This window comes from Prionailurus viverrinus, chromosome A1 (assembly GCF_022837055.1).
Source record: "Prionailurus viverrinus isolate Anna chromosome A1, UM_Priviv_1.0, whole genome shotgun sequence".
Taxonomy (NCBI): Eukaryota; Metazoa; Chordata; class Mammalia; order Carnivora; family Felidae; genus Prionailurus; species Prionailurus viverrinus.
In genome coordinates this window covers 140,419,922-140,445,602 of record NC_062561.1, presented here as the reverse complement: position 1 = coordinate 140,445,602, position 25,681 = coordinate 140,419,922, and the positions used below count along the sequence as shown (strand labels likewise).

General features: G+C 39.1%; 1 protein-coding gene across 2 annotated transcripts; it reads right to left on the bottom strand.

Annotated features, from left to right (window-relative positions):
- Window positions 1-574: 574 nt before the first annotated feature.
- HMGCR (3-hydroxy-3-methylglutaryl-CoA reductase) lies at window positions 575-21,910 on the bottom strand. 2 transcript variants are annotated; one of them, XM_047868555.1, is made up of 20 exons: window positions 21,805-21,910; window positions 16,686-16,873; window positions 16,102-16,213; window positions 15,738-15,825; window positions 14,506-14,590; window positions 13,527-13,632; window positions 10,820-10,926; window positions 10,597-10,713; window positions 10,011-10,171; window positions 9,643-9,890; window positions 9,350-9,528; window positions 8,145-8,339; window positions 7,398-7,556; window positions 7,116-7,273; window positions 5,668-5,773; window positions 3,456-3,626; window positions 3,005-3,145; window positions 2,762-2,920; window positions 2,170-2,324; window positions 575-2,024 (listed from the first exon to the last, which is right to left on the bottom strand). In XM_047868555.1, exons 2-20 carry the CDS (start codon window positions 16,848-16,850, stop codon window positions 1,970-1,972), a joined length of 2,667 nt encoding a protein of 888 aa, XP_047724511.1. In that variant the 5' UTR covers window positions 16,851-16,873; window positions 21,805-21,910; the 3' UTR covers window positions 575-1,969. The 2 variants fall into 2 exon arrangements, with proteins under 2 accessions (XP_047724511.1, XP_047724519.1); XM_047868563.1 differs by lacking the exon at window positions 21,805-21,910 and adding an exon at window positions 21,660-21,737.
- Between the last annotated feature and the right edge of the window lie 3,771 nt (window positions 21,911-25,681).

Here is a 25,681-nt window from a genome sequence, read left to right as displayed (position 1 = left end):
AATCAAACTCTCTTAAGTATAAAGAAAGTAATGTAATGCACATACAACACTGGCCTGCCATTAATGCTGTAGGAATTGGAGCATATGACGAAGAATAATAAATGGTCATGGGACACCCAGTGGGTGTATTTAGGTTACCACTCTGGCCTGACTTTCAAGCTTTCAGGCCTCAGGCCAACGGTCAGTCCAAACAAAAAAAGGTTACTGCTTACACTAATCAATATTAACCTCCTTTTCATAATTTACTGGAACTGGGAAAAAAGTATAACAAAATGTATACAATTTAGTAATTGTACAAAACATTCATTTAGCAAGACAATATTGGTTACAGTCACCAGAATGAAGACTCACACTTTTCACTGCCACTTCCATGAAAAGTTCGGATAAATAAGAAGTCACTGGCTGCAAGTCACAACGGAAGCAATTTAAACTTTACATACAACAGCAAAGGTCAATCTTCCACAACAGTAATGCAGACACAATCACTCAGAGGCTCTCCATGCTGCCACGGCATTACTGGAATATTCTTCAGAGTCCATCTTCTCTCTCCAAGACCAACACTTGAAACATTAGATGTAATATAAAATAAGGAGTTCTTTATTATTTATACAAAACTTGTACATTAAAAAAACGTTAAGATTCAACAACTCTGCTGACCCCCTGAGGAAGCAAAGAGCCTTTATGGGTCTATCCAAAGAGCCTTGTGTGAATGTTTTGGTCACCAACCTCCTGGCCACAGGAACAAAGTACGCTCCTCCAGGGCCATTCATGTGGCACCTTCACTGGCTCTGAAAGCTGACTTTCCCTTTCACTGGGCTTGAAAGGCAAGCCAGGGTTTCCTGGACAACATTAAACAACTCTGTTTTCTGGCCCAAGCTTAGTGTCTTATCAGTACACAAGTTGATTTTTATTTATTTCTTGAACACTTTCAATAAACTCGTAGCATAAGAAGTTTTATTACAACATATACAGATTTGATACAGTTCTTTACAAAAAAACCACCTAGATTTTTCAGCTAAATAAATTTAAGTCTTTTAAGAAATTAAAGTTGGCTTAGAGAAACGGCATTTTTTTCAAGCCTGTGTTTTCCAACCTCTGAGCTCTGAGAGGTCAGACTTGTACGTTCTTGATAAAGAGAGTCCCATTTGTCTAAGCAATATTAAGAGCTCTCGTATATTTAAAGAGTGCAAAACTCTTGTTTCTTAAAGTCTTACACTACAAGAAATTTTCTAGCAATCTAGACAGACATTTATATTTAGACAAGAGGGCTCTCTGAACAAATAGCCTACAGAGATGAATGCAGTGATTTGTTTTCTTGACAGAGAACTATTAGCACTGCTTAGCACATTATTCAGTAGTTTGGGAATAAGAGTAATTCTTCCCTTGAAGAAAGTAAGCCCCCTTCTGAAGAATCACAATGGCTATCCAAAAAGAAATCAAAAGAGACCAGCACCAAATGAATTATTAGTTTACAAAAAATAAACTTAGCTCTTATTTAAGTTCTATAACCCAGACTCAATAAATTAATTATGAAATCAGTTTGTCAGCTACAGTATAATTTAAAACTCCATTTTCAACCAGGAGGGAGGGGAGGATGGAGAGAAGGGTCAATCTCACACTGATCACCACGAACTCCATGGATTTCATCAAAAGAAAACACTTGTTTCCATCTCGTATTCTCTTTCAGAAGTGAGCTGTAGGTTACAATCTGTGATGTTCAGAGCATGATATCCATGTTGAGATCTTTCCTTCCAGAGAGCACAGCACATAAAGCACTATACTATTTTCAGATCCGAGAAATCTGCATGGAAAGAAGGATCCCTGAAAGAGCCAAACACCAAGCAGTCACCTCACAGATATTGTCTATTCATCGTCAACATAACACCGCACTGAGCTTTTTAATTCACAGATTTTATGTTAGTCCTTTAGAACCCAATGCCCGTGTTTCAGTTCAGATCTGTCAGACTATTCAAGCAGCGTTCTTAGTGCCAGTTCCTTGGAGGTCTTGTAAATTTATCTTTGACCTATAGCAGAAAAAGACAAAGCAGGAATATATAAAATATCACGAATGCAGAATTTTAAGTTAGGACTATTGTCTGTGAGTAGTAGGTTTTTTGTACTGCATTTTTAAGTACAGGAAAACATGTTAAGTAAATATGTAAGTCTTACCTGTTGTGAATCATGTGACTTTTGACAAGATGTCCGGCTGCCAACGCTGCCATCAGTGATAATTCCCCGGCCATTACTGTACCGCACACGATCCTGGCAAGCTGCCGGGCATTTTCCCCAGGGTTGTCTTTGCATGCTCCTTGAACACCTAGCATCTGCAGCCAGGGAGAGACACAGCGGGACTCGCCCTTAAACTCATGGCAACAACTTCCTTCTCTATCAGCTAAAATAAGGGCAACTACAATGGCATAAGAATAGAACGGATTCCAGAAGTATACAATCTCCAAGATTTGACAGCCAGTACTCACAATAACATGCACCATAGTTAACATAACATCCACAGCCTGGTCTGCAGGGCACTTAATCAGAATAGATGAACATTCATTTCCTCTCTTAATCTACCTTCTCATTTACTAAGCACATGTCTCAACATGCTTGCTTCGACACAATGGGTTAGGCTGGTGAGAAGCAAAAGAATGACAAGACCAGCTGAAATACAGCTGAGTGACATGGGATGTCAGGCAGAAACAGAGAATCCCAGCAAGTCAGAACTGGCCTGAGGTCACCAGGCTTTGGGGCTGAGGCGGCATACCTGCAAACAAGCTTGCTGAGGGAGCAGGTTGGTCCCACCGCCCACAGTTCCTATTTCTATAGACGGCATGGTGCAGCTGATATACAGATCTTCATTCGTGGGGCCGCTTGCTTCCATCAAAGTAATACAGTTTGAACTACCAACATTCTGTGCTGCATCCTGAAAAAATAAAAAGGAGAAGTATAAAACTTCTCTCAACTTAGAACAACCCAAGACAAGAGAAGGAGAGGCTGGAGCCCTCACCTGTCCACAGGCAATATAGATGGCGGTTACGATGTTCGCCGCATGGGCGTTGTAACCTCCAATGCTCCCGGCCATGGCAGAGCCCACCAGATTCTTATTAATGTTGACCTCAATCATAGCTTCCGTAGTCGTCTTTAATACCTAGCAAACAGAGTTGTGCACATTTTACATGTTCTCCCAGAAGACTCAGGGCATGTTACCCAGCTCTATCTTTCTGTCCTCCAGAAACCAAGAGAGTTTAGATATGGCCCCACTGAGGCCTTGTCCTCAGTGAAGAGTATCAGTAAAGCTTGTTCCTGTGAATACCATACACAGGTGGGCAAGATATCATCCCACAGTCATCTTTAACATAACACGTCCATCCATATGTTAAACTTCACTCAGAATGTTAATATTCCTTTCCCAATTTTTAAACCAATTTACAAAATAAAATGATCATCCAATCACTCACTTCTCTGACAACCTTGGCTGGAATGACAGCTTCACAAACCACAGACTTCCCTCTTCCCTCTATCCAATTTATAGCTGCAGGTTTCTTGTCAGTACAATAGTTACCGCTGACTGCTAGAATCTGCATTTCAGGGAAATACTCATGAAGTTTCGAAAGTGCCTTCTCTGTGCCCTGTCAACAACACAACAAAATTAAAATGTACAAAGCTATTGATAGATCAGAGGCTTTATTTGTATCTAGTAATACTAATACTTATAAACACAATAACTACAATATTTCTAAATATAATATACTTCAAAGGAAGTGAGCATAAAATAATAGTTTCATTAACCATCACAGTGACTAACTTCTCAGTCAGAAATAGACTCCTATGGGGGCGCCTGGGTGGCTCAGTGGATTAAGTGTCCGACTTTGGCTCAGGTCATGATCTACCTCTTGTAAGTTTGAGCCCTGCGTCAGGCTCTGTACTGACAGCTCAGAGCCTGGGGCCTGCTTCAGATTCTGTGTCTCCCTCTCTCTCGGCTCTTCCCCTGCTTACACTATGTGTGTGTGTCTCTCTCTCTCAAAAATAAATAAACATTAAAAGAAAAGAAATAAGACTCCTATGTTTCCTTCTAAGAATGAAAACAAAGTTCTTCATAGTCACGGGTGAACAGGATGTAGATGGGAAATAATGAGAATAGTAAAATTAAAAAATGAATTAAAAAACATTCAGTGAGAATATAATACTCATCATCATGTCACTGGTAGTAAGTAACTCAACCCATGATCAACAAGTAATAAATTCTCTCTTCTAGTTATTAAATTGTTACCTAAAAACCCAAGTTAGCAAGTCTGCAAAGAGAAGTCAGACATAAAAGTAAATCCTGTCGTTAATGGGAAGTCATTGGGATTTACCTTACAAAACTGTAAACGAGACTTCCAATTAAGTGAAATTAATTCAGTTAACAACCCATATCTCAGTAGCCCAACATACTAACTGGCAATTAAAAAAACTGTTTCAACTGTGGTAAAATACATATAACATAGAAGTTACCATCTTAACTATTTTCAAGTGTACAGTTCATCAGGGTTAAGTCCATTCACGCTGTCGGTACAGCCAATCTCCAGAACTCTTTTGTCTTGCAAAATTGAAACTCCAAACCCATTAAACAACTCCCTATTTCCCTTCCTCCTCAGCCCCTGGCAACTACCCTTCCACTTTCTGTCTCTATGAATTTAACTAATCTAGGTACTTCGCAAGTGTGAATTCGCATAGTATTTGTCTTTATTATTAGCCAGATTATTTAACTTAGCAAGTGAACCTCAAGGTTCATTTAGCATGTCAAAACTTCCTATTTTGTTAGGGTTTAATAATATCTCATTATATGTACACACAACATTTTATTTATCCATTCATCTGTCCATGAACACTTGGGTTGTTTCTACCTCTCTGCTACTGTGAATGCTGCTGCTATGAACAGAGGGGCACAAATAAGTCTCTGAAACCTAGTTTTCAACTCTTTTGGGTAAATACCCAGAAGTGGAACTGCTGGATCATAATTCTATTTTTAATTTTTTGAGGAACCACTATACTATTTATTGGCAACTTTTAAAACTTAAGTTTTTAGTCATTATTCCCCCCTCTTCTCTCTCTGGTTAAACTACAAAATAAATCTTGCTAACCTAATTGACTTTAACATTTTACATTTGTGAATATTTGTAAATAAAAAATAGTATCTGTAAATAAGAAAACATCAGTAGAATAAAATATTCTAATGATTAAGAATCATACACAATATTCTTATAAGGAGATAAATGGACTACATACAAGAACTTGGCCTCTTAAATACAAGTCTTGAGGTCTCTAAAAGAGGTGAGCTTTCAAAGTTTATAGGACAAAGCCAAGGAGCAGTAACCCCAAGAATCCTCCCACCCCTTCTGAGTAGGCCTAGAACATGCATAATACTCCATCTAAATTAAACATATCAAATACAAAAATATATCAGAGCCAATAAATGCCTGATAAGTTACATGAATCAAGATTTAGCTTTCAATAAAAATCTTTCCATCAATGAACCCTTTGAATTAGTATATGCACACAGCACCAAATTCAAAAATACAGGAGAACATATACAGTGAGTCTACTCCCCACTCTTACCTCCCTAACACCCAGTTCCCCTCCCCTGGGGAATTCAGTCTTACAAACTCTATTATAGTCTATTAGGCTCACCTTTGAAATCATGTTCATCCCCATGGCATCACCTGACCTGGACTGGAAACGGATATAAAGGTTGCGACCAGCCATACTCATATGAAGCTTCTGTAAACGTGCAAATCTATAAACAAAAGTGAATGTTTTTTATTTTGTTAAGAAGATGCAAGTTATCTTAGAAATCTACTTTAGCTGATTTTACACATAAGAGAATACTCATGGAGATTTCTAATTCAACTGTTTCATTCTTTTTCTTTTTTAATGTTTATTATTTGTTTTGAGAAAGAGAGAGTGCATGTGCACACGAGTCAGGGAGAGGCAGAGAGAGAGGGAGAGAGAGTCCCAAGCAGACTCCAGCTATTTGGCACAGAGCCTGACTCGGGCTCAATCTCACAAGCCATGAGATCATGACCTGAGCCAAAATCCAGAGTTGACACTTAACTGACTGAGCCACCCAGGAATCCCTAGAGATTCTTCATGATAGAGAACAAACTGAGGGCTGATGGAGAGAAGTGGGTGGGGGTGGGCATTAAGGAGGGCACTTGTGATGAGCCTTGGGTATTATAAGTGATGAATCAATGAATTCTACTTCTGAAACCAATATACAACTATATGTTAACTTACTAACATTTAAATAAAAACTGAAACAGGGGTGCCTGGGTGGCTCAGTCGGTTGAGCGTCCGACTTCAGCTCAGGTCACGATCTTGCGGTCCGTGAGTTCGAGCCCCGTGTCAGGCTCTGGGCTGATGGCCCAGAGCCTGGAGCCTGCTTCCGATTCTATGTCTCCCTCTCTCTCTGCCCCTCCCCCGTTCATGCTCTGTCTCTCTCTGTCTCAAAAATAAATAAATGTTAAAAAAAAAAAAATTTTTTAAAAACTGAAACAAAAAAACCAAAATAGGGGTACCTGGGTGGCTCAATCTGGTAAGCAAGCGTCCAACTTCAGCTCAGGTCATGATCTCATGGCTAGTGAATTTGAGCCCCGCATCAGGCCCTGTGCTGACAGGTCAGAGTCTGAAGCCTGCTTTGGACTCTGTGTCTCCCTCTCTTTCTGCCCCTCCCCTGCTCACCCTCTGTCTGTCTGTCTGTCTCTCTCTCTCTCTGTCAAAAATGACTCACCCTCTGTCTCTCTCTCTCTCAAAAATGAATACACATCAAAAAAACAAAATAAAAAACAAAAAACTAAATAAACCAAAAACCCAAAAAACAAAAGCTGAGTCTTATAAAACCAACACACAAACTTACTAGATCATACTATTTTTCCCTATTTACTCCTCTGGAGGTATTCATTTGGACCAACATTCTGCCCCAAGGATAAATATTACTCATTTTGAATAAATGGACTTAAAGTTCAGATTTTGGTACATCACCCGAAGCAGGCAGTATGTCGACAGTTATGTTTAGCGATCACAGATGACGACACCAGCTCAGAAATAAACATAAATGCGTATACAAACCCCACACACACCTGCTGGTACTGTCAAAAGCCTCCTTTATCACTGTGAACCCTTCAGGTGTCTCCAGCCAGGCCTTCACCTCTGCGGAGTCACAAGCACGGGGGAGACGCACCACTGGGCCACGGGTCATCCCATCTGCAAGGATTCGGCTGCTGGCACCTCCACCAAGCTATGCAGAGGACATTACGGAAGCACGTTAATCCTGAAAACACTTCTGCTTGGCCCCAGATCTCTTCTCATTGCCTGGCCTAGTGCATATCTTAAAACAGGCAAATACAGAAATGCCTACTTACACCTATTGCTCTGCAGCCTCTGTTAGTGCTGGCCACAAGACAACCTTCTGTTGTCGCCATCGGCACCTGGTATTCTTTTCCATCCAAGCACAGAGGTCCTGCCACCCCAACAGGGATGGGCATATATCCAATAACATTCTCACAACAAGTTCCCATCACCTAAAAGGGGAAGTCAGGTACTGAGTGAAAATTGCTATCACAAATACACAGCCCTTCTCATCCAAAACTGTTTTCAAACATAACCCTTTATTTTTCAACATTTTTATCTACTCCTTGTAAGTATTTAAAAGTACAAAAGTCATTGACAATGACTATAAACAACAGGAAAAATATTTTGAATTTCTAGGACCTATAATCATAAGCAGAATACAAAATTACAGTGAAGTGATTAAACAAATGTTTTATAAAATTATGTACATACAAAAGACTAGTCAAGAAAAAGACTAGGGGCGCCTGGGTGGCTCAGTTGGTTAAGTGTCCGACTTTGGCTCAGGTCATGATCTCACGGTTTGTGAGTTCGAGCCCTGCGTCGGGCTCTGTGCTGACAGCCCAGAGCCTGGAGCCCGTTTCCAATTCTGTCTCCCTCTCTCTCTGCCCCTCCCCTGCTTGTGCTCTCTCTCCCTCTCTCAGAAATAAACATTAAAAAAAAATTAAAAAACAAAAAAAGAAAAGACTAAAAAGCTGAAGACTAAAGCTACAAGACTAAAAAGCTACAAAAGCAAACTTTCTCAAATCAAGAAAACATACCAAGGAGTAATTATAGTTCCTGTAAGGTAGATACTGGAGAGAAGAAGGCTCTGGAAGTTTTCTGGACAGTAACTGTCGGCGAATAGATACACCTCGTTCATGGGTTTCCATCAGAGTTTCCAACTTGTAAGCTGGGATATGCTTAGCATTAACTAATTGGATGATCTCAGCATCACTAAGGAATTTTGCACCTTTCTAAAGAAATGAAAAAAAAAATGGGAAGGAGTTGTGGGAGGGGGATGACAAAAAATTTGAAGCGCACTTTGTATTCTTCATAACAAATACACCATTTAATACAAACAATGCTCAGCAGAGGAGAACCCAAAGAACTTTGGAGTTCTAAAGATGATTTGAATGGAAATAAGAATATCAAAATGAAAGCAAATTCTCTATAAAAATGTGGCCCTAAACAAATGTAAAACCAAAACACCAAATTTTGCAAGGGAAGTTCATAGAAAAACAAAACAAAACAAAACCACAATTCAGATTCTGATGGCCACCCTCTAAGTTTTGGTAACTCTGTATACAGCAAAACAGTTCAAAAATTGGCACACATGTTAATAGCAATGAGGGAAAGTGAAAGAAAAACAAACATGATGCTACTCTCACTCATGTGCACATAAATTAGGAATGATTAAGCAGATATGGATGGAACACAAAGTCACACTAAAGCATGAATTAACTCCTACGGCCGTGTAGGCAGAATACCCCCTCAGATGTCAGAAAGGAAAACAAGCGTCTGGTGAGCATGAAGCTTATTAAAAAGCAAACCAAAAAGAAAACAAAACAAAAAACTTTTCTTCTGTCTTTGAAGCTCGTTTTTGAATGAAACCTTTTCTAGGCCCCAACACACATGAGAATAGAGTAGTGGCTCATCTCTCTGGCAAACGGTAGTAAAGGGTAAAGAGCACTGTCTCTTGAGTCAGTAAATCTTGGACTCTTGATCTCTGCTTTTCCATTTCCTAAATAATGTATTACTTTGGGAAATACGCCTCCTGGAGCCTCAGCTTTCTCTTTCTCATCTGAAAAATGGAGGTAATTCCAACTATCTCACAAAGTTGTGGGGAATAAAAAAGACCACTACCTGCAAACCACATAACACGGTGCCCAGAACTTATTAAGTACTCAGTAGCGAGAACTTCCTTCCTTCCTTTCTTAAAAAAAGCAAAAAGATACAAAGCTTGAATTAACTTTATTTTCCTCACCTCTGCATTCCCAAGTATCTGTAGACATTCTTCATTAGGCCGAGGCTCGATGGGAAGTTCAATGTCAGGTTCCTGTGCCTCTAGTTCCAGTGAAGTATCAAGTAAGGAAGAGTTACCAACCACAAATGTAGCTCTGCTGGAGGTGTCAGTTTCTGCCACTAAGGGTTTTATGACCTCAACTGTTCAAGAAACCAAACGAAATCTCACAACAGTGAACATACATTTTAAAACGAACGCAGCTTCTGAACAAATCAGTATTGGAAAAATGGAAAATAAAGAGAACAAGAAATCACCTTTTCTTTCTCTGTTTATCCTGGTCTCTTCCTCCACTGCATGGAATTTCTGGCTATTTCTGACCAGTATAGGTTCACGTCTACAACAATCATCTGGGACTTTTTTGGGGGTCACTACAGGAGATGTGATAGGGTTTTTTAATGAGAGTGTAGATTCTGTCTCAGCTTGTTCAAAGAAGATGTACTTGACAGCCAGAAGGAGAGCTAAACTAAGGGTAATAACTTGTTCAATATCCATGCTGATCATTCTAAATAAAAGAAAGGAAATTAAAAACTTATTACTCAGAAATTAAAATGGTACAACCTAAACTTTTAGTAACCAGACTACTATGATTAATACACAACAAAGCAGGTCTCAGGTAACTTACTTAGAGAGATAAAACTGCCAGAGGGAAACACTTGGTTCAATTCTCTTGGACACACTTTCATCCAATCCTAAAGAAACCTTAGAATTTTCTGCCGTACTGTTTTGAGGCGAAGGATCAGCTATCCAGCGACTGTGCGCATGAACAAGAACCAAGCCTAGAGACTGAAATAAAATGTTATAAATTATATATCCTCTGCATATCAATGCCACCTAAACTTCTCATCCTTAGCAACTGGATAGCCAGGCACCATCTTTCATGGTCTCCCCTCAGCATGAAAAGAAAGCCCTGCACTTGCTCTGGGACTAAAGTAGTGGCCTACTAAACTACTGAAAACGTTGCAAAAAAACAGGTTTGCAAAGAGAAATAAAGCAAAGGAATTTGAAACATCTGTTTAGGGGAGAGACACTAGGAGCCTCAAAGAAATGAGAGACAAGGAAAAAAAAGAAAGAGGAACATCAATGAAAGAGACAAAAAATGTAGAAAGATAACAGGAAGGAGAAAAAAATCAAAAAGCAGAACATATGAACAGAACATATGGAACACTGGAACTGAAAATACAGAAGGGAAAAGAAAACTATGAAATTACCATAATCATCTTAACTCTCTGAGTAACAGGATTTGGCTTATTTTCTTCTTCTTCTAAAACTCGAGCAAAATGGCTCAGCTGCCAAATCGGACGACCCTCACGGCTTTCCCGAGAAAGCTACAAAGTAAACCAGTGTTACATTAGAAGGTACTGATTTTATTTAAGTGAACAGATTTGATGAGAAACGTTACTCTTCTACTAATGCCGTAAGAACAGCTCTTACCTCTAAAACCAAGGAAACGCAAGCTGGGAAGAAAGTCATGAACACAAAGTAGTTGGCAAGAACTGACATGCAGCCAAAGCAGCACATAATCTCAAGTTGACGCACCCCTGGTTAGAGAAAAATTAAATGTATAATTAGTAAAGTACCTATATTTTTGATGCTACATACATCACAGGGACCTTTCCTCTAGGTAGACAAATACAAGAAAACATTAGTATATTAAACTCTTTCCTATCTACTGGAAAAAGAAATGAGGAACTCCAAGGTGATACCAAGCATTAGAACAGGAATAACTCCCTCTCGGGGAAAAGAACTTGTCTCCTCCCAGGTCTCCAACACCACAATGCCAGGCACAGTCATTGTATTTAATTTACATATGATAATCCCCTTTTATCAAATGGTAGCAATCAGTTTTGAAATAGGGATTAACAAGGCCAGGCTACTCTGATGAGTCAACCTCCCACAGTCTGGATCCAATTCCACTCTTCACCAGAAAAGCAATTCACCTGTGGATTTACCTTTGATTTACTTTTGATTAAAGTAAAACATACTGCCAGTTATGCCATTCCGGATTCAGTATCATAATAAATACTTTATGTGCACTAAATGAACTCTAATTTCAGTACAACCTCTATCGTGGCTATTGCTGTTCTTATAATTTTGATGAATTTCATGGATCTGTTTGAAAAATTAAATAATGCAAAAAGGCAACTCAAGATCCAAAATTAACAAATGTTCCATTACAAAATGTTTAAGGTATCACGTGGTATATGTCCCAAACAGAAGGTTAGCAGAATTAGAGAGCTGAAAAATACCTTTGATTACCAAATCCTATTCCCTCAACTTTACAAATAAACTTGAATATAACACATATTTCTGATGTCACTCATATTAAATACAAAAATGTTTTGAAATGTAAATAAAAAATCATTCCCTCTTCCTATAAAACTGCTAACTAGAATAACAAAAAACTCAACAGTCTATTTTATTTTTGAATTCTAAACAGATCATATGACTAAATAATAGAACAAAAACACATACTGTATTTTTAAGTACTTTTTTGTTTTATTTTTAAAAAATGTTTTTATTGTTTATTTATTTTAGAGAGAGACAGAGTGTGAGCAGAGGAGAAGCAGAGAGATGGAGACACAGAATCCAAAGAAGGCTCCCGGCTCTGAGCTGTCAGCTCAGAGCCCAACGCAGGGCCTAAACCCACAAGGTGCGAGATCATGACCTGAGCCAGAGTCGGATGTTGATCTCGTGGCTTGTGGGTTCAGGCCCCGCATTGGGCTCTGTGCTGACAGCTCAGAACCTGAAGCCTGCTTCGTGTTCTGTGTCTCCCTCTCTCTCTCTGCCTCTCCCCCACTCGCACTCTGTCTCTCTCTCTCAAAAATAAAAATAAACATTAAAAACATTTTTTTAAACAAATAAAAAACATTTTTTAAAAATACCTTCCTTGCTAAATGTTGAATGACAGATTAAAAAACAATAAATAATAAATTTACCCTCAGAAAGAAGAAACATGTATTTAACATACTACCAAGTGATGAGCCCTCGACTAAAAAAGTAACGACAACCAACTGCGTTCATAAAAGCTAAATAATTTACCTGTGAAGAATGAAGCCCCTTATCCAGGGCACTCAGGCACCAGGAAACAGGCTGCAACTGTCATTACTAAGGGTAGCTCCCTGAGGAAGCCATAAAGTCTAGTTTTAATGATTAGGAAATCTTCACAACAACAGCATGATATATTCACTCTGGCAAATTTCCAGGCCAGGCCAGGCCACAACTTCCGTCCTGTGTTTGATATTTAACATCTAATTCTCTACTATCTAATTAAGGATTAAGAAACGTGTTGAGATCAATGCTAGGTACTCGGTAAGATGTACTGCATACCATCTGATTAAATCTTGCCAACCAGCCTATTAGGTGGACCTAACTTACATCTGGCCCACTTCTGACGCTTGCACTGTCTCCTACAGGACAATAAAAACACAAAGAACCAAAAAAAACAAAAAACAAAAAAACCAACAAAAACAAAACCCACAAGGAACCAAATCACTAACTTAGTCAGGGCAGGTGCACTGGAAGGTGCCCCAGATGAGCCTTAGAATACAATCCTGGTTATTGCTTCTCGGCCTTTTGGCTAAGATGAAGCGTAGAATACAATCTTGGTTAAAAACTAAGCAAAAAAATAAACACCACAAAATCAGCAAAAGGGTGGAGTACAGAAACAGAAGGTAGCAGTCGTGAAAACTAAGTATCACTAACCTGCTACTAAGTTTTCACAAAAGCAGTCAGACATTAAGGTCAGATAAATCCACACATTCATTCAGTTAAAACCTCTTAAGAATAATGTTACACTTTTAAAAGTCAGAACTTAAGAATAACCAATGCAGGGATACCTGGCTGGCTCAGTCAGTTAAGTTCCGACTCTTGGATTCAGCTCAGGTCATGATCTCATGGTTCATGGGATCAAGCACCAAGTCGAGCTCTGCACTGACAACTCAGAGCCTGCTTGGGATTCTCTCTCCCTTCTCTCTCTAACCCTCCGCCACTTGCATGCACACACTTTCTCTCTCTCTCTCAAAATAAACAACAAAAAAAATTTTTTTAAGAAAAAAGAATAACCAATGTAATCTCAGATGTTCTTTTTTCCCTTCATCTACAAACTTAGTTTAAAAAACATTAAAAATCTCTTACAAACCTGACATGGTTCCAACTCCAATCACAAGACATTCTACAAGGGCATCAAGGGTGAACGTGGGACCTAAAATTGCCATTCCACGAGCGATATTTTCCCGCACTTCATCCTAAAACACAGACCGTACATATCAATGAGGGTAAGGTTCAAAATAACTTTGGAAAAAGTCAGAGAGCATCCTAAGGCCTCTGTTAAAAGCGAATGTGCTATACAAAGAGTAAAACAATATAATACCACTAACAGGCATTGCAGGTGCAAAGGATTAAAAAAAGTCATATCCAGGGCCCTGCTTTCCCTTTCCACCGAGTGAGATACTTCTTGGGAGGATTCCTTTGAGGTGGTGCGTCAATCCTGCCATCTAAATACCACATAATGAAACACTACAACATTTTATATTGGCTACAATTGACAGTTCTTAATTGCAAATTTTTTAAGACCTTAATACTATGAAACCTAAATCATACTCTTGTCAACATGTTCAAGTATTCGAGACAGTTATCAAATACATAATCAAGGCAGAATGGCAAGCTACTTTATACTCAAATACTCTGATGCAAGATTACTGAAAATGTTAGGTTCTTTACAGTGACTAATGAACACCAAGATAAAACTTTAGATGGAAAAAAATACAAGTGGTAATGCCAAAATTTTAGAACTCAATCTACCCTCAGACTCTCTTCTATTACATCCTGTCCTATTCTCTGATAGGTTTCACTGGGGAACACTCTTACTTATCCAAAAGTCTAATTACCTTAATTTCTGAAATCTTCAAACAGGAAAATGGAGATCCCAAATTCCAGAAGCTATGCAATTATAACTGAGTTATTAGGTACCCAAAAGACCAGTCTTAAGACCTGACAATTAAAACTGTGGGCAATTCGTGAATCTTCAACTGTGAAGAAGCTATTAATCTGCCCTAATAATGTAAACAAACTGAAAAAAAGAACAATATTGACATCTGTGTCTTAAAAATAATACTTACCTGTGAGTTGGAACTGAGGGCAAACTTTGCTAGTGCACTTGCTCTGGAAAGGTCAATCAAAAGTAGGAAAAAGGGCAAAGCTTCACTGCAAAAAAATCAAGATGATCAGAACATTCATCAGATGAAAAAATGTAGCTTAAAAATGCTTTCTAAGACAAAAAAAAAATGCTTTCTAAGACAAAACCCCTGCCCCATACACTGTATGATTCTTTAGTATAGGTACCTTTTTGTAGTCCATAAGGTATACCTTATACTCACTCCCCTGTGACATCCTCAAAGCTAAACATACTCACTGCTCAAAAATATTTGTTAAAACTATTTGTAACGTTGAGGTGCCTGGGTGGCTCATTTGGTTAAGCATCCAAGTCTTGCTTTCTGCTCAGGTCATGATCTCTCAGTTTGTGGGATCAAACCTCACATCAGGCTCTGTGCTGACAGCACATAGCCTGCTTGGGATTCTCTCTCCTCTCTGTCTCCCCGCCCCCCATCTCTCTCAAAATAAATAAACAAACAAAATTAAAAACTATTTGTAAAGTTAAAAATGTCAATATATTTTCATAGAAACACCTTTTGATAATTTTATAGCAAAATAACATCCTAGGTAAAAAATGTTTCCTTGAATTCACATGGGGAAAAGAAGTGAAATGCATGTAATTTCTTTTACTTGGTCACTACTTGTGGGAGGATAAACTTAACAAGCTTTCTGGAGAGAAAGTTGGCAATAACAGCACTCAAAAGCCCTAAAAATTTACACAGCCACTGTCTCACACCTAGGAATATATTCTGAAAATAAATATGAACACAAATTTATCCACAAAGACATTCACCATAGTGTTATTAATAGAGGAAATTAAATAAACTAAGAATCGAATCCTAGAGGGTTTAGTAAATGACCTACAATATATTCACATAGGGGGATACGAGAAACTCCTCAGAAATAATTTAGTTTAGCACTAAGGGCAAGCAAAGATGTTGATAAACTATCATTAGGCATAAAGAAGTTACAAAGCAATATATACAGTGTGATCTCAGAATTTTTGTTTAAGTGTAAAAACAGGTAGGAAAGGATAAATACCAAAAGGTGTTATCATTAGCTAAATGACTACATGAAAATTTTCCCCATATTTTCTATAAATTTTTGAAAATGTATATAATACTTTATAACTTGGAGAAGAAAAATTGTTAACATTGTTTCTTGGAAAAAAAAGTATATTTATGCTTTAAATACTTACTTCAAGCCTGTCAATTCTTTATCCAAGAAATGAATGACAACCGTACTGAATACGAAACTTGAGAAAATCGTGAAGAGGCCAGCAATACCTAAAATGACAAAACTCAAACTGAGAAAAAAATCATCCTTTATTATAAAAATAACATAATCCCACACAATATTCTGAAAGAAATATTATATTCTCCAGATTATTAAGATCTCAACTATCAGAATATTTATTCCGAATAAGGAAACCACTGAATTTATGCGGCAGCACTTTAAGCAATATACAGGTTTCCATATACAGGATTTGAACAAAAATATGTATTTCTATAGCAAGACAAAAATTTGATAGCACAAAGAAGTTGAATGTATAACATGATTACCCAAAATATATTTTGATCCAAGTTGACGTAAATTCTGGAACTGGAAGTAAATATACAGGATCGCTATGCATCGTGTTATCGTCAGAATTATGATGTCACTGCTTAAAACATCCTGTTGGAAGACACAAGAAAAAAAAATCCCAACAGTTTTACTTTTTAAAACAAGCAACGATATGTAAGAATTTTTATTTTGTATGCATCATTAGTTTATATATTTGTCACAATAATATAAATACAGGCACAATACAAGTCAAATAAAAAATATTAAATATGTATATCAAAAATTAAATACAGTTTTCAACAATCCACTGTTTAAAGCCCATCATTTTTCTCCGTTAATCACTTTAAGCTATTATTTTCTCAAGTAAAGTCAATTACACTCATCTTATGCAGAAAAGGCATGAAGAAAGGTTATTTCCAGTGTGTTTCCAAACACTGTAAGTAAATGGAAATTTGAGATAAGTTCATGAACACTAAGATAAAAATTTTACTTGGAACTTTTTTGATTATATGATCTCTTAAGAGGAAATGCTCTTTAGAAACTGAAAGTGTAATTTAGTCAGTATCAAATTAATTTCACAAACCTCTTCAAACTTGGGACACTCATAATTCCAACCACAGATCTTATCGTTACCAGTAAACATGTTCATGGACATCATACAGATGGTCAGTGTCACCGTCCCCACTATGACTTCCCAGGGATGGGAGGCCACAAAAAGGCCATGCATTCGGAAAAGTCTTGACAACATTGTAGCTACAGAATCCTTGGATCCTGGAAGGAATATCAAGTGTGAACACTTAGTACACATTTCACTGTATTTTTAGGAAAAGAAGATTCTGCATTGTAAACTCTGCTTTTGTAGGCACACTGTCTTAAACATATGAATAATACTATTTGATAGTGTTCCTTATTAATGCTGGAAAATAATTATAAAATTAAAATGAGGACTTTGATATTACTTTTTTACTCATAACACTTAAATATTCTTCTATTAGCAACCAACTTAAAAACAGCTATTTCTTACAATTTGTAGAATTCAAGCTTTTATGAGGAAACCAAATAAATATCTCAGGCCACAATATTATCTGAGCTAAGGAGGAGAGCAATGAGACAGAAAAAAAAAAGTAAAAAACAACTGTTCACATTTGTTTTCTAATTTCCCTGACATAAAATGCGCATTAGCACCCTCTTCATTCTCCGTACTCCAATTACACAAAAGGCAAATACCAATCTACTTGTTGCCTGTCCTCGAAGGCAGAGAACCATTACAGTCTTCCATTCCATTCAAAACATGGCATACTGTTAGTGGCAAAATGATGTTTAATAAAACTTCCTACTGTTGCTGTCACCAGAAAAAGTCTTTTTCCATTTTTACAGCTAATAAAATGCTAGAACAGTAAAAGAAGAAGAGGATGGCTGGCCAAAGTAGATGTCTGTAACATTCAAAAATTCCCAATAGAACATACAGGTAATTCTGATCTAACGAATACCATGACTAAACTTCCCCATGCTTGGTGGCCAACTCTGTTCATTCCGATACTGTGATTTTTAAAAAATCTGATAGTCACTGGTCTCCAATACAGGAACTTGTAAAACGTCTTAGACTAAAATTAATGCTTACAATAAAGCGTATTTCATTACCCATAAAAATCTATTTCAAATTAAGATTTTTAAAGTAAGGCTACTGGTTGACACACTAGCAAGAATTCAAAGGAATCTCATGTTTACAGTAACAGCTAAGAAAATGACTCATTTATTGAAGACAGTAAATTAAATGGCAACAAATGAAGAAGAAGAAAGTTAAATACGCTCCCTTAAGGACTAAGGGACAGAAAATAAGAGTAGTTTTCAGGAACCAAAGTAATTACTGAATGTCATCTCCCACTGTGTCACTCTATATTCTCTCCATTTCAGCTGCTCCAGCCACCAGCTGGGCAGCTGGCTTTCTGACTGCAGGCAACCACCTTTCATTGGATCAATTAAATCATGAAATCAGTTTTGCGAATCAGAACAAACATTTTTTAATAAAATAGAAAAAACAGCTGTAGGTAAACATGTAGCATGGGTTAGGTATTATCTCTTAAAAGTTTAGGGTTCCTGAAACTATACATATAGGAGTGTGTGTAGTGGCTTCCCATGTCTTCGTGGGGGTCTCAATTTTAAAAGGTTGGCAGTCACTAAGATCTACAAATGCGGCATGCATCTGCCTGCGTTTATTCATGCTTTTTCAAACTTCCTCCCTGAGTCTTGTTCCGCATTTTATCCTCCAGCACCTTGCATCCACATACAGCGGTTGCTCAACAAATACCTGCTTAATTGAAAATAAACTCATAAACTAGAGTAGCATGCATTTTATTGACACATCTTGAAATAGACCTAAAAATGAATATAAGTCAACAAGGTACAGATATAACTGCCCACCTGCTAGCCCTCCCCCTCCCACCCCGCCACCCCAGTTAAGGGCTGAAGCAGAGAATTCTGGGAACATATGAAAGCGGAATGGAGTAGGGAAGAGAGGCTATAGTCTATACACTGCTTTTGAAAATGAACAATAACAAAAAGAGTTTCTATTAAATGAGCAGAGACTTGGACTTAAAGCACTGGAGAGTAATAATCATAGATTTGCATCCTACTTCATTACACCAAAAGCCTTCTAAGAGCCTAGATTTTCAGGACAGTTTTCTATCACATAACATCCTTCTAGCAAAAAACAAAACCTCTGCAAGCTGGTCTAAAGGATCAACAAGCATCAATGTTCCAGAAAATGAATCAACTAAAAATACATTTCAACACTACGTCAAAATAATTTCCAACACTCTCTCCCCACCAAAACACTCTCAACTTAGATTATTCCATATTAAGTCAATGTATCCTTCACTATTAAAAAGTTAATTCTGTTGAATTAAAATCTGAGCTGCTAGCAGAAAACCACCCCAATTTGATCACAAATTGGTTTAGCATCATTAACCCACAATTATATATTAGGTACATCATGTTGTCCCTTAAAAAGATTTCATGGTAGCATTTTCAATACTGGGACATTTCTTTCCTAGGTAAAGTCATCTTTGCAACATTCAGGGAAAAAATTACACATGATCCTGTGAACCAGCCCCAAACAGAGAATCTCACCTATTTGGAAATACAAACTCAGTAATCAAATGTACAAGGTGTGTCAAAAGTAACCATATAATTATACACCATCTCATTTCTCACGGGCATCCTCCCCATTTCCTGGTGATTATGCAAAGTAGTTAAATGCCACCTTCATCAGCAGTTGCAAGTGTCATAAGCAGGCTACAGGACAGCCCATGAGAATTCAATGGACACTATATAGGCCATGCAGCAACATAAATAAGTTTTACTTAAAAAAAAAAAAAAGTTAAATAGGCAATGTATACCTTGCCTATGCACAATGAAGTATTCCCCAAACATTTCACAGATTCTTCAAAAGAAGAGATCATTTAAATTCAATGCAATCATCAAACTCCAATCCAATGCACCAAAGAAACCACCTACCACGGCCAACTGCAGAAAAGGATGCTTTGGCCTCTGACTCTAATTCTCTCCTCCCACCCTACACTCCTCCTGTGCCACACATTCCAGCATCTGATTATACACCATCTTACACGGCTCTCAAAGTAACTGCTGTGTACATTCTGACTCTTTGAAGGCAAGAACCATGTCTTATACTGAGTCATTTTTAGTTCCAAAAGGATTTAGCATTCTGCGGCTCAAACTAGTATTCTAGTAAATAAATAAATAAATATATACATATATACATACACATACATACATACACATATATACATATACATATATATACATATATACATATACATACATATATATGTATATGTATATATGTAGTATATATATACTATATATATATATAGTACTGGAAATCAGGAAACCAGGATTCTACATTCAACTCTCTTACATGCTTTTATGAGTCACATCTCTATTCAGTTACTAAGCTAGAGCTCCAAAGTTGTTTAACAAACACAAGTATTATGTGGAGCCATCTGAAACTGCTACTTGTGTAGGTTTAAAAAAAAGTCAAATTTCAAATATCTGCAATTTTATATGGGTCAAACCTAAATAGATACTGATACACATGTAGTTATCCATCCACGGTTTAAAAAGGAGATCATACAAGAACAAAAAGAGGGTGTGCACACACATACACACTTCATCATGAAATGCTCACGCCACACCCAAGTTTTCATATATTAATGATTAATCTTTGCACAGTTTCTTAACCTTCATGTTACTAAATTCCATTTGTACTTACTGCCAAGTTCATCACAAATCCTAGAAAAACACAACAAATCGGGACCTCAAAAAACAGTCGATCCCAAAGTACACTACAGGCTTTTGCTAGATTACCTCTAAATCAGAAAACGACTTTCATTGCATGAAAAGTAAAATATACTCACACGCAAAAAAATACATCCTCCATATTGAGATGCTGAAATTATGCATGATTATTTAGTACGGCCCAGAAAAAAATGTTTCCTATAACTTTTCACGACGAAGTCCAAGGTGGCATGTCCTCAACCAAGCCATGAAATATTTCAAATGACCATTTAAGATGGAGTACATCAGCCGTCTCTCACCGCAGAAATTGCCTATTCTATATTGAAACCTATGTTCCTAATCCAAACCAAATAATTCCAGAAAATCTACAAGGTTTGGACTCAATTACATGAGCACCAAGGAGACTCAAGCCCCTTACGAAAAAGAAAAATGAGGAGGGAGAAGAGGGGGGAAAGGTGAATAGAAAAAGAAGAATCCTTGGGGCGCCTGGGTGGCTGAGTCGGTTAAGCTTCCAACCCTTGGTTTCCACTCAGGTCATGATCTCACGGTTCGTTAATTCCAGACCCACATCGGGCTCTGCGCTGACAGGGCAGAGACTGGGATTCTCTCTCCCCGCTCTCTCTCTCCCTCTGCCCCTACCCCACTCGCACTCTCTCTCCTTCAAAATAAACTTTAAAAAGAAGGACGAGGAATCCTTTAGGTCCTTGGGCAAATCCCTACATTGGGCTCCGTATTCTCTCAACTCGTGGCTCCTGTAAATGACCAGACACATCTCTACAGATGCACGGTTCTTCCATGGCTCTGTGTTAGTCAGCAGCATTTACAGAAACCTTTCCCAGCACTTTAAAGAAAGGTGCTGACGAACAGCAGCGCCTGGGCGTGAACGCCTGCACCAGATAGTACTTCTCGAGTCCTCTCCGCGAGCTGCCGGCGGGACACATGCCACACACTCCCAGCATTTCTTGGATCGAGGGGCTTCCGGGGTCACCCGACCTGGCACCCTTTCCGCCCGGATGATAGTGACTGCGTAGCCCACACCGACTACTTCGGACTAGGCTGGCAAACGCGGCTACGCCCCGCCAGACCACCGATGGTGACGGCAGCCACGAAGAAGCCAGCCCGCCGCCCGCCCCTCAGGCCCAGCCGGGCCCCAGACCCCCCCCTGGCATCGGTGCGGCCGCCGCTCAGCCGCGCCTCAAGGGCGTCTCCTTACACCTCCCAGGGACCAGGCCCCCCGCACCCGCAAAGGCGCCACTGCAGCTCCCGCCAGGTCCGCAGGGGCTGCCGGTTGCCCCTTTCCAGGGCCAGGCGGAGCCCGAGAACCGCCATCAACACAGCCCTAATCCCGCTTCCCCGCCCCACTTCGGGGCCACAGACCGCCTCACCTCCCGATCTCCCTAGAGGTCACCGAACCGGGGCGCCGGCGCTCCGTCTGTCTCCAGTCAAAGGAGACGCGAAGCGGAAGGAACCTTCGGCTTACGCACACTCGGAGCCGGCTGAGCCTGCGACCAATGAGAGAGGATCGTCCGATCGTCTAGCCAATCATCTGGGGGCTGCTGGGCCTCACGGCGCTACGTCACGAACGGTCGCCTTAACAACCTCCCACAGCTCTCACTGCTGCGGACAACAGGCACCGCACCATCTCTCACCATGGCTCGGCCAGCCAATAGCTAGTCGAGTCCCAGAACTAGGGCCTGCCTATTGGCCCAAGAGCCCTGGGGGCGCAAGCATGGTAGGTGCTCAGGCCAAGGCGATAGGGGATCTGGCGGGTGGAGTGTCCTACGGGCCAGGACCTGACCTGTTGCCATCCCGGCTGTGAGAGTACTATAGGAAACACCAGTGAGAAGCAGAATTGGAGGTTGACAATAAACGCAGAGTCAGGTTGAGGATAGAAAGCCCAATTACTTAGTGGATAGAGAGATGGAAGGAAGTGGAGATGAGGCTGAAAAAAGAGAAGGTGGCAGCGAGATGCAGCCCAAACCTCAAGCTGACCCATATTGGGAATCTAAAAACAGCACCTTCCTGCGATTTACCCATCTGTGTAAATAGCTCCAGTCACTGGGGTCCCTCCCTGCCCCTGCACAGTGCTTCTGTGTGGAGCGCTGGTCACACACCACTGTCAGTTCTGAAATATGCCTCAACTGTGCCTTCTGCATTCTCTCTCCCTCCTCTCGCTGCAGGCCTTTATTATCTCTTAGATGAAATAGTGTAACTCCACTCTTAGGCACCTTTCGATCCTGTTATTCCATAGGGACTGCCCCCCTGGAGTTGCTCATTGTCTACTGGATTAAAGAACCTGACACCACAAATATGGTCCCACCCAACATTTCTTGTGTATCTCTCCCCACTTACCTGTATCAACCCTACGTTTCAGTCAAGAGTAACTGGCCTTTTTTCGGTCACACTCGGTTGCTTTATACCTCTCTGCTTATGTTCTCTTTATTTAATCTGGATGTACCTACCCATTTTAATTGTTGAAATCCTATCGTTTAAGGACCATTTCATATGCCACCTCCTTTCCTGATACCTTCAAGCACATGTCATTCCTCCCTACTTTGAACACTCATATTTCCATAATATTCTGTGACTTGTCTTATTATGTGGAAATTTCTTAGAAACAGGAATTATAATCCACTGAATTTTTAAAGTCCTATATTTAAAACACAGTCCCTGGAACATACTATACACTCCGTAGGAGCTTTAATAAACTATCATCTTGCTAAGTTTCCATAATCCTTGTAAAATAGGTATTATCTCCATTTACAAAAAAAAAAAAAAAAGTTAAGCAACTTAACTGTAGACCACAGATAATAATTAGGAAAAATGGGATTGGAGCCCACATCTAAAGCTTATGCGTGCTCTTCTACACTCCACGGCTTCAGTATATGACCTTTATTCACATCTCTTTACCAAATATTTTTGGGTGGCCCATTATATGCAACATGCCATAGTTGGCATCTGAATCACAGTGACAAACATGACGGACATGGAGATTGCCTTTATGAACCTTATATCCCTTCACAGAATAGATGGTTATTAAATATTTATTGAATTAATTATAGTGGAAGGAAACCGTTTTCACAGTGAAGAAGACTGTAGTGAAGCAAACAAGATTGAAATATTCTAAGTCTTACCAAAAGGAAGGAGAAGGAGAAGGAGAAAAGAAAAAGAGGAAGAAGTGGAAGAGGAAGAAGAAAAAGCAGGAGGAGAAGGAGTGAAGGAAGGAAGGTAAGAAGGATGGAAGGAAAGAAGGATGAAAGGAAGGAAGGAAAGGAGGGAGGGAGGAAAATCTGTAAGTACTGATAGCTGAGAAACTCACACTTTCAATGTCCCTAGAAGCCTAAAAGGTCAGATATTTCAGAATTAAAAGTTACAGATAATACAAATACTTACTAATATAAAATCAAGGGAAGATTATGAAGCTGTTTTCACAAAAGGCTTTAGATCAAGATTTGGAAAGTTTTGTTCCCAAATTCTGCTTAATTGAGAATTCCAATGAATATATGGGTTCAAAAGCAAACAAAAAGCTAATTGTCTGGTTTTCTGTACTTAAAACAACTTCTATATGGGTTCCAAAATGTCTTTCAAAAGAATCTTTTATTGCACTTAACTCGTTATTTGTACTTAATGATAAATCACAAAATTTGGCATGGACACAAGAGAGAAGGCGAAAGTGGGAGATGGGGTCAAGGGAATCTATGTGCCTTCTTTTCTTGTGGGTATACTCTCAGAGCGAGGACTTTATTAAAGTATAATTTTGGGGCACCTGGGTGGCTCAGTCGGTTAAGTGTCCAACTCCTGATCTTTGCTCAGGTCTTGATCTCAAGATCATGAGCTCAACCCCGCGTTGGGCTCCATGCTGGGCATGAAGCCTACTTAAAAAAAAAAAAAAATTAAAAACTAAAGTATAATTTTAAGAGCCTCTTTTAAAGTAATGGATGGCCCATATTGCGATCTTGAACTCAAGACCCTGAGATCAAGACCTGAAACTGAGATTGAGAGTCAGACACTTAACCGACTGAGCCACCCAGGTGCCCGGTACAAATTGCCATCTCAATCCATATTACCCTTAGCATTTATCTATGTAACTGTGTTAGACCTCCAAGCTTCACTTTTCCCTCTTTTTATTGTCATGGGTCATGCATTAAGTCAGAGAATTATAACAACAACAAAAATAAGAAGAAGAATAAGTACTTAAATAACTCTATGTACCAGACACTTTTCTAAGTGCTTTATTGATATTAACTCCTTTAATTCTCATAACAGTCCTATGAGAAAGGTGTGTAGAATCTGCGTTTCATGAGGGATGAAGCTACAGAAACAGAAAGATTAAGCCCCTGGCCTAAGTTCATGCAGCTTGGAAGTGGTGGAGTTAGAATATGAAGTTTGAAATTTGGCTCCCAAGTGGATGCTCTAAACAACTCCACGGTGCTAGCTTTTGCACCAACATAATATGTACTGCTTTGTATTAGCACATGTTGTGATTGCCTAAAGCTTCTGACACTCCATTGCAAAAAATATTTCATAATCTCAACAAAAAATCATCTTTATTTACTTATTTATTTCCCATTCACTGTTCTCAGCTGCTTTCAAAGTTATATCTTCAAACCTCAGGCAGTTTTCTCTCTCTTACATACTCTTTTTTTTTTTTTAACTTTAGAGATAGTGTTTTAACTAGTACCTTGCAAGTGATAATTGGCCACTTAACTTTGACAGATAATATGATTGATTATCTCTCCTGTCCAAGATCAAGAAATACTCAGCACAAGGGTCTCTATGCTAGGCAAAGGGGTAGGCATCCAAGGTACAGAGTTCAATAAGAAAACAGACACAAACAGAACCTTTCCAGATAATAGAGTCAGTGTTCTGAGTGAAATATGCAGAGGGTCCAGTGAGAAAGAGGTAGGGCATGGAGTTTGGATGCAGTACATTCTGAACAAGGGAAGGAAATGGTTTGAAGAAAGGCTATTTCAGCTAAGTGAGAATAAGAATGGAGGTTGACATGGATCAGGAGCAGAAAGTTTAATTAAGCAGAGATTTTTTTTTAATGTTTATTTATATTTGAGAGAGAGAGAGAGACAGAGCACGAGCAGGCGAGAGGCAGAGAGAGAGGGAGACACAGAATCCGAAGCAGGCTCCGGGCTTCAAGTTGTCAGCACAGAGCCCCATGGAGGACTCGAACTCCTGAACCACAAAATCATGACCTGAGCTGAAGTCAGATGCTTAACTGACTGACCCACCCAGGTGCCCCTACTTAAGCAG

What these genes read in the sequence shown, in the direction of transcription:
- HMGCR (XM_047868555.1), bottom strand. Translation starts at nt 16,850, where the DNA reads ATGTTGTCAAGACTTTTCCGAATGCATGGCCTTTTTGTGGCCTCCCAT. An exon ending in AAAGAATTGACAGGCTTGAA is followed by an intron (nt 14,591 to 15,737) that starts GTAAGTATTTAA and finishes ATTTTTTTGCAG; the next exon opens with TGAAGCTTTGCCCTTTTTCC. An exon ending in GCGTTTCCTTGGTTTTAGAG is followed by an intron (nt 10,714 to 10,819) that starts GTAAGAGCTGTT and finishes TTTACTTTGTAG; the next exon opens with CTTTCTCGGGAAAGCCGTGA.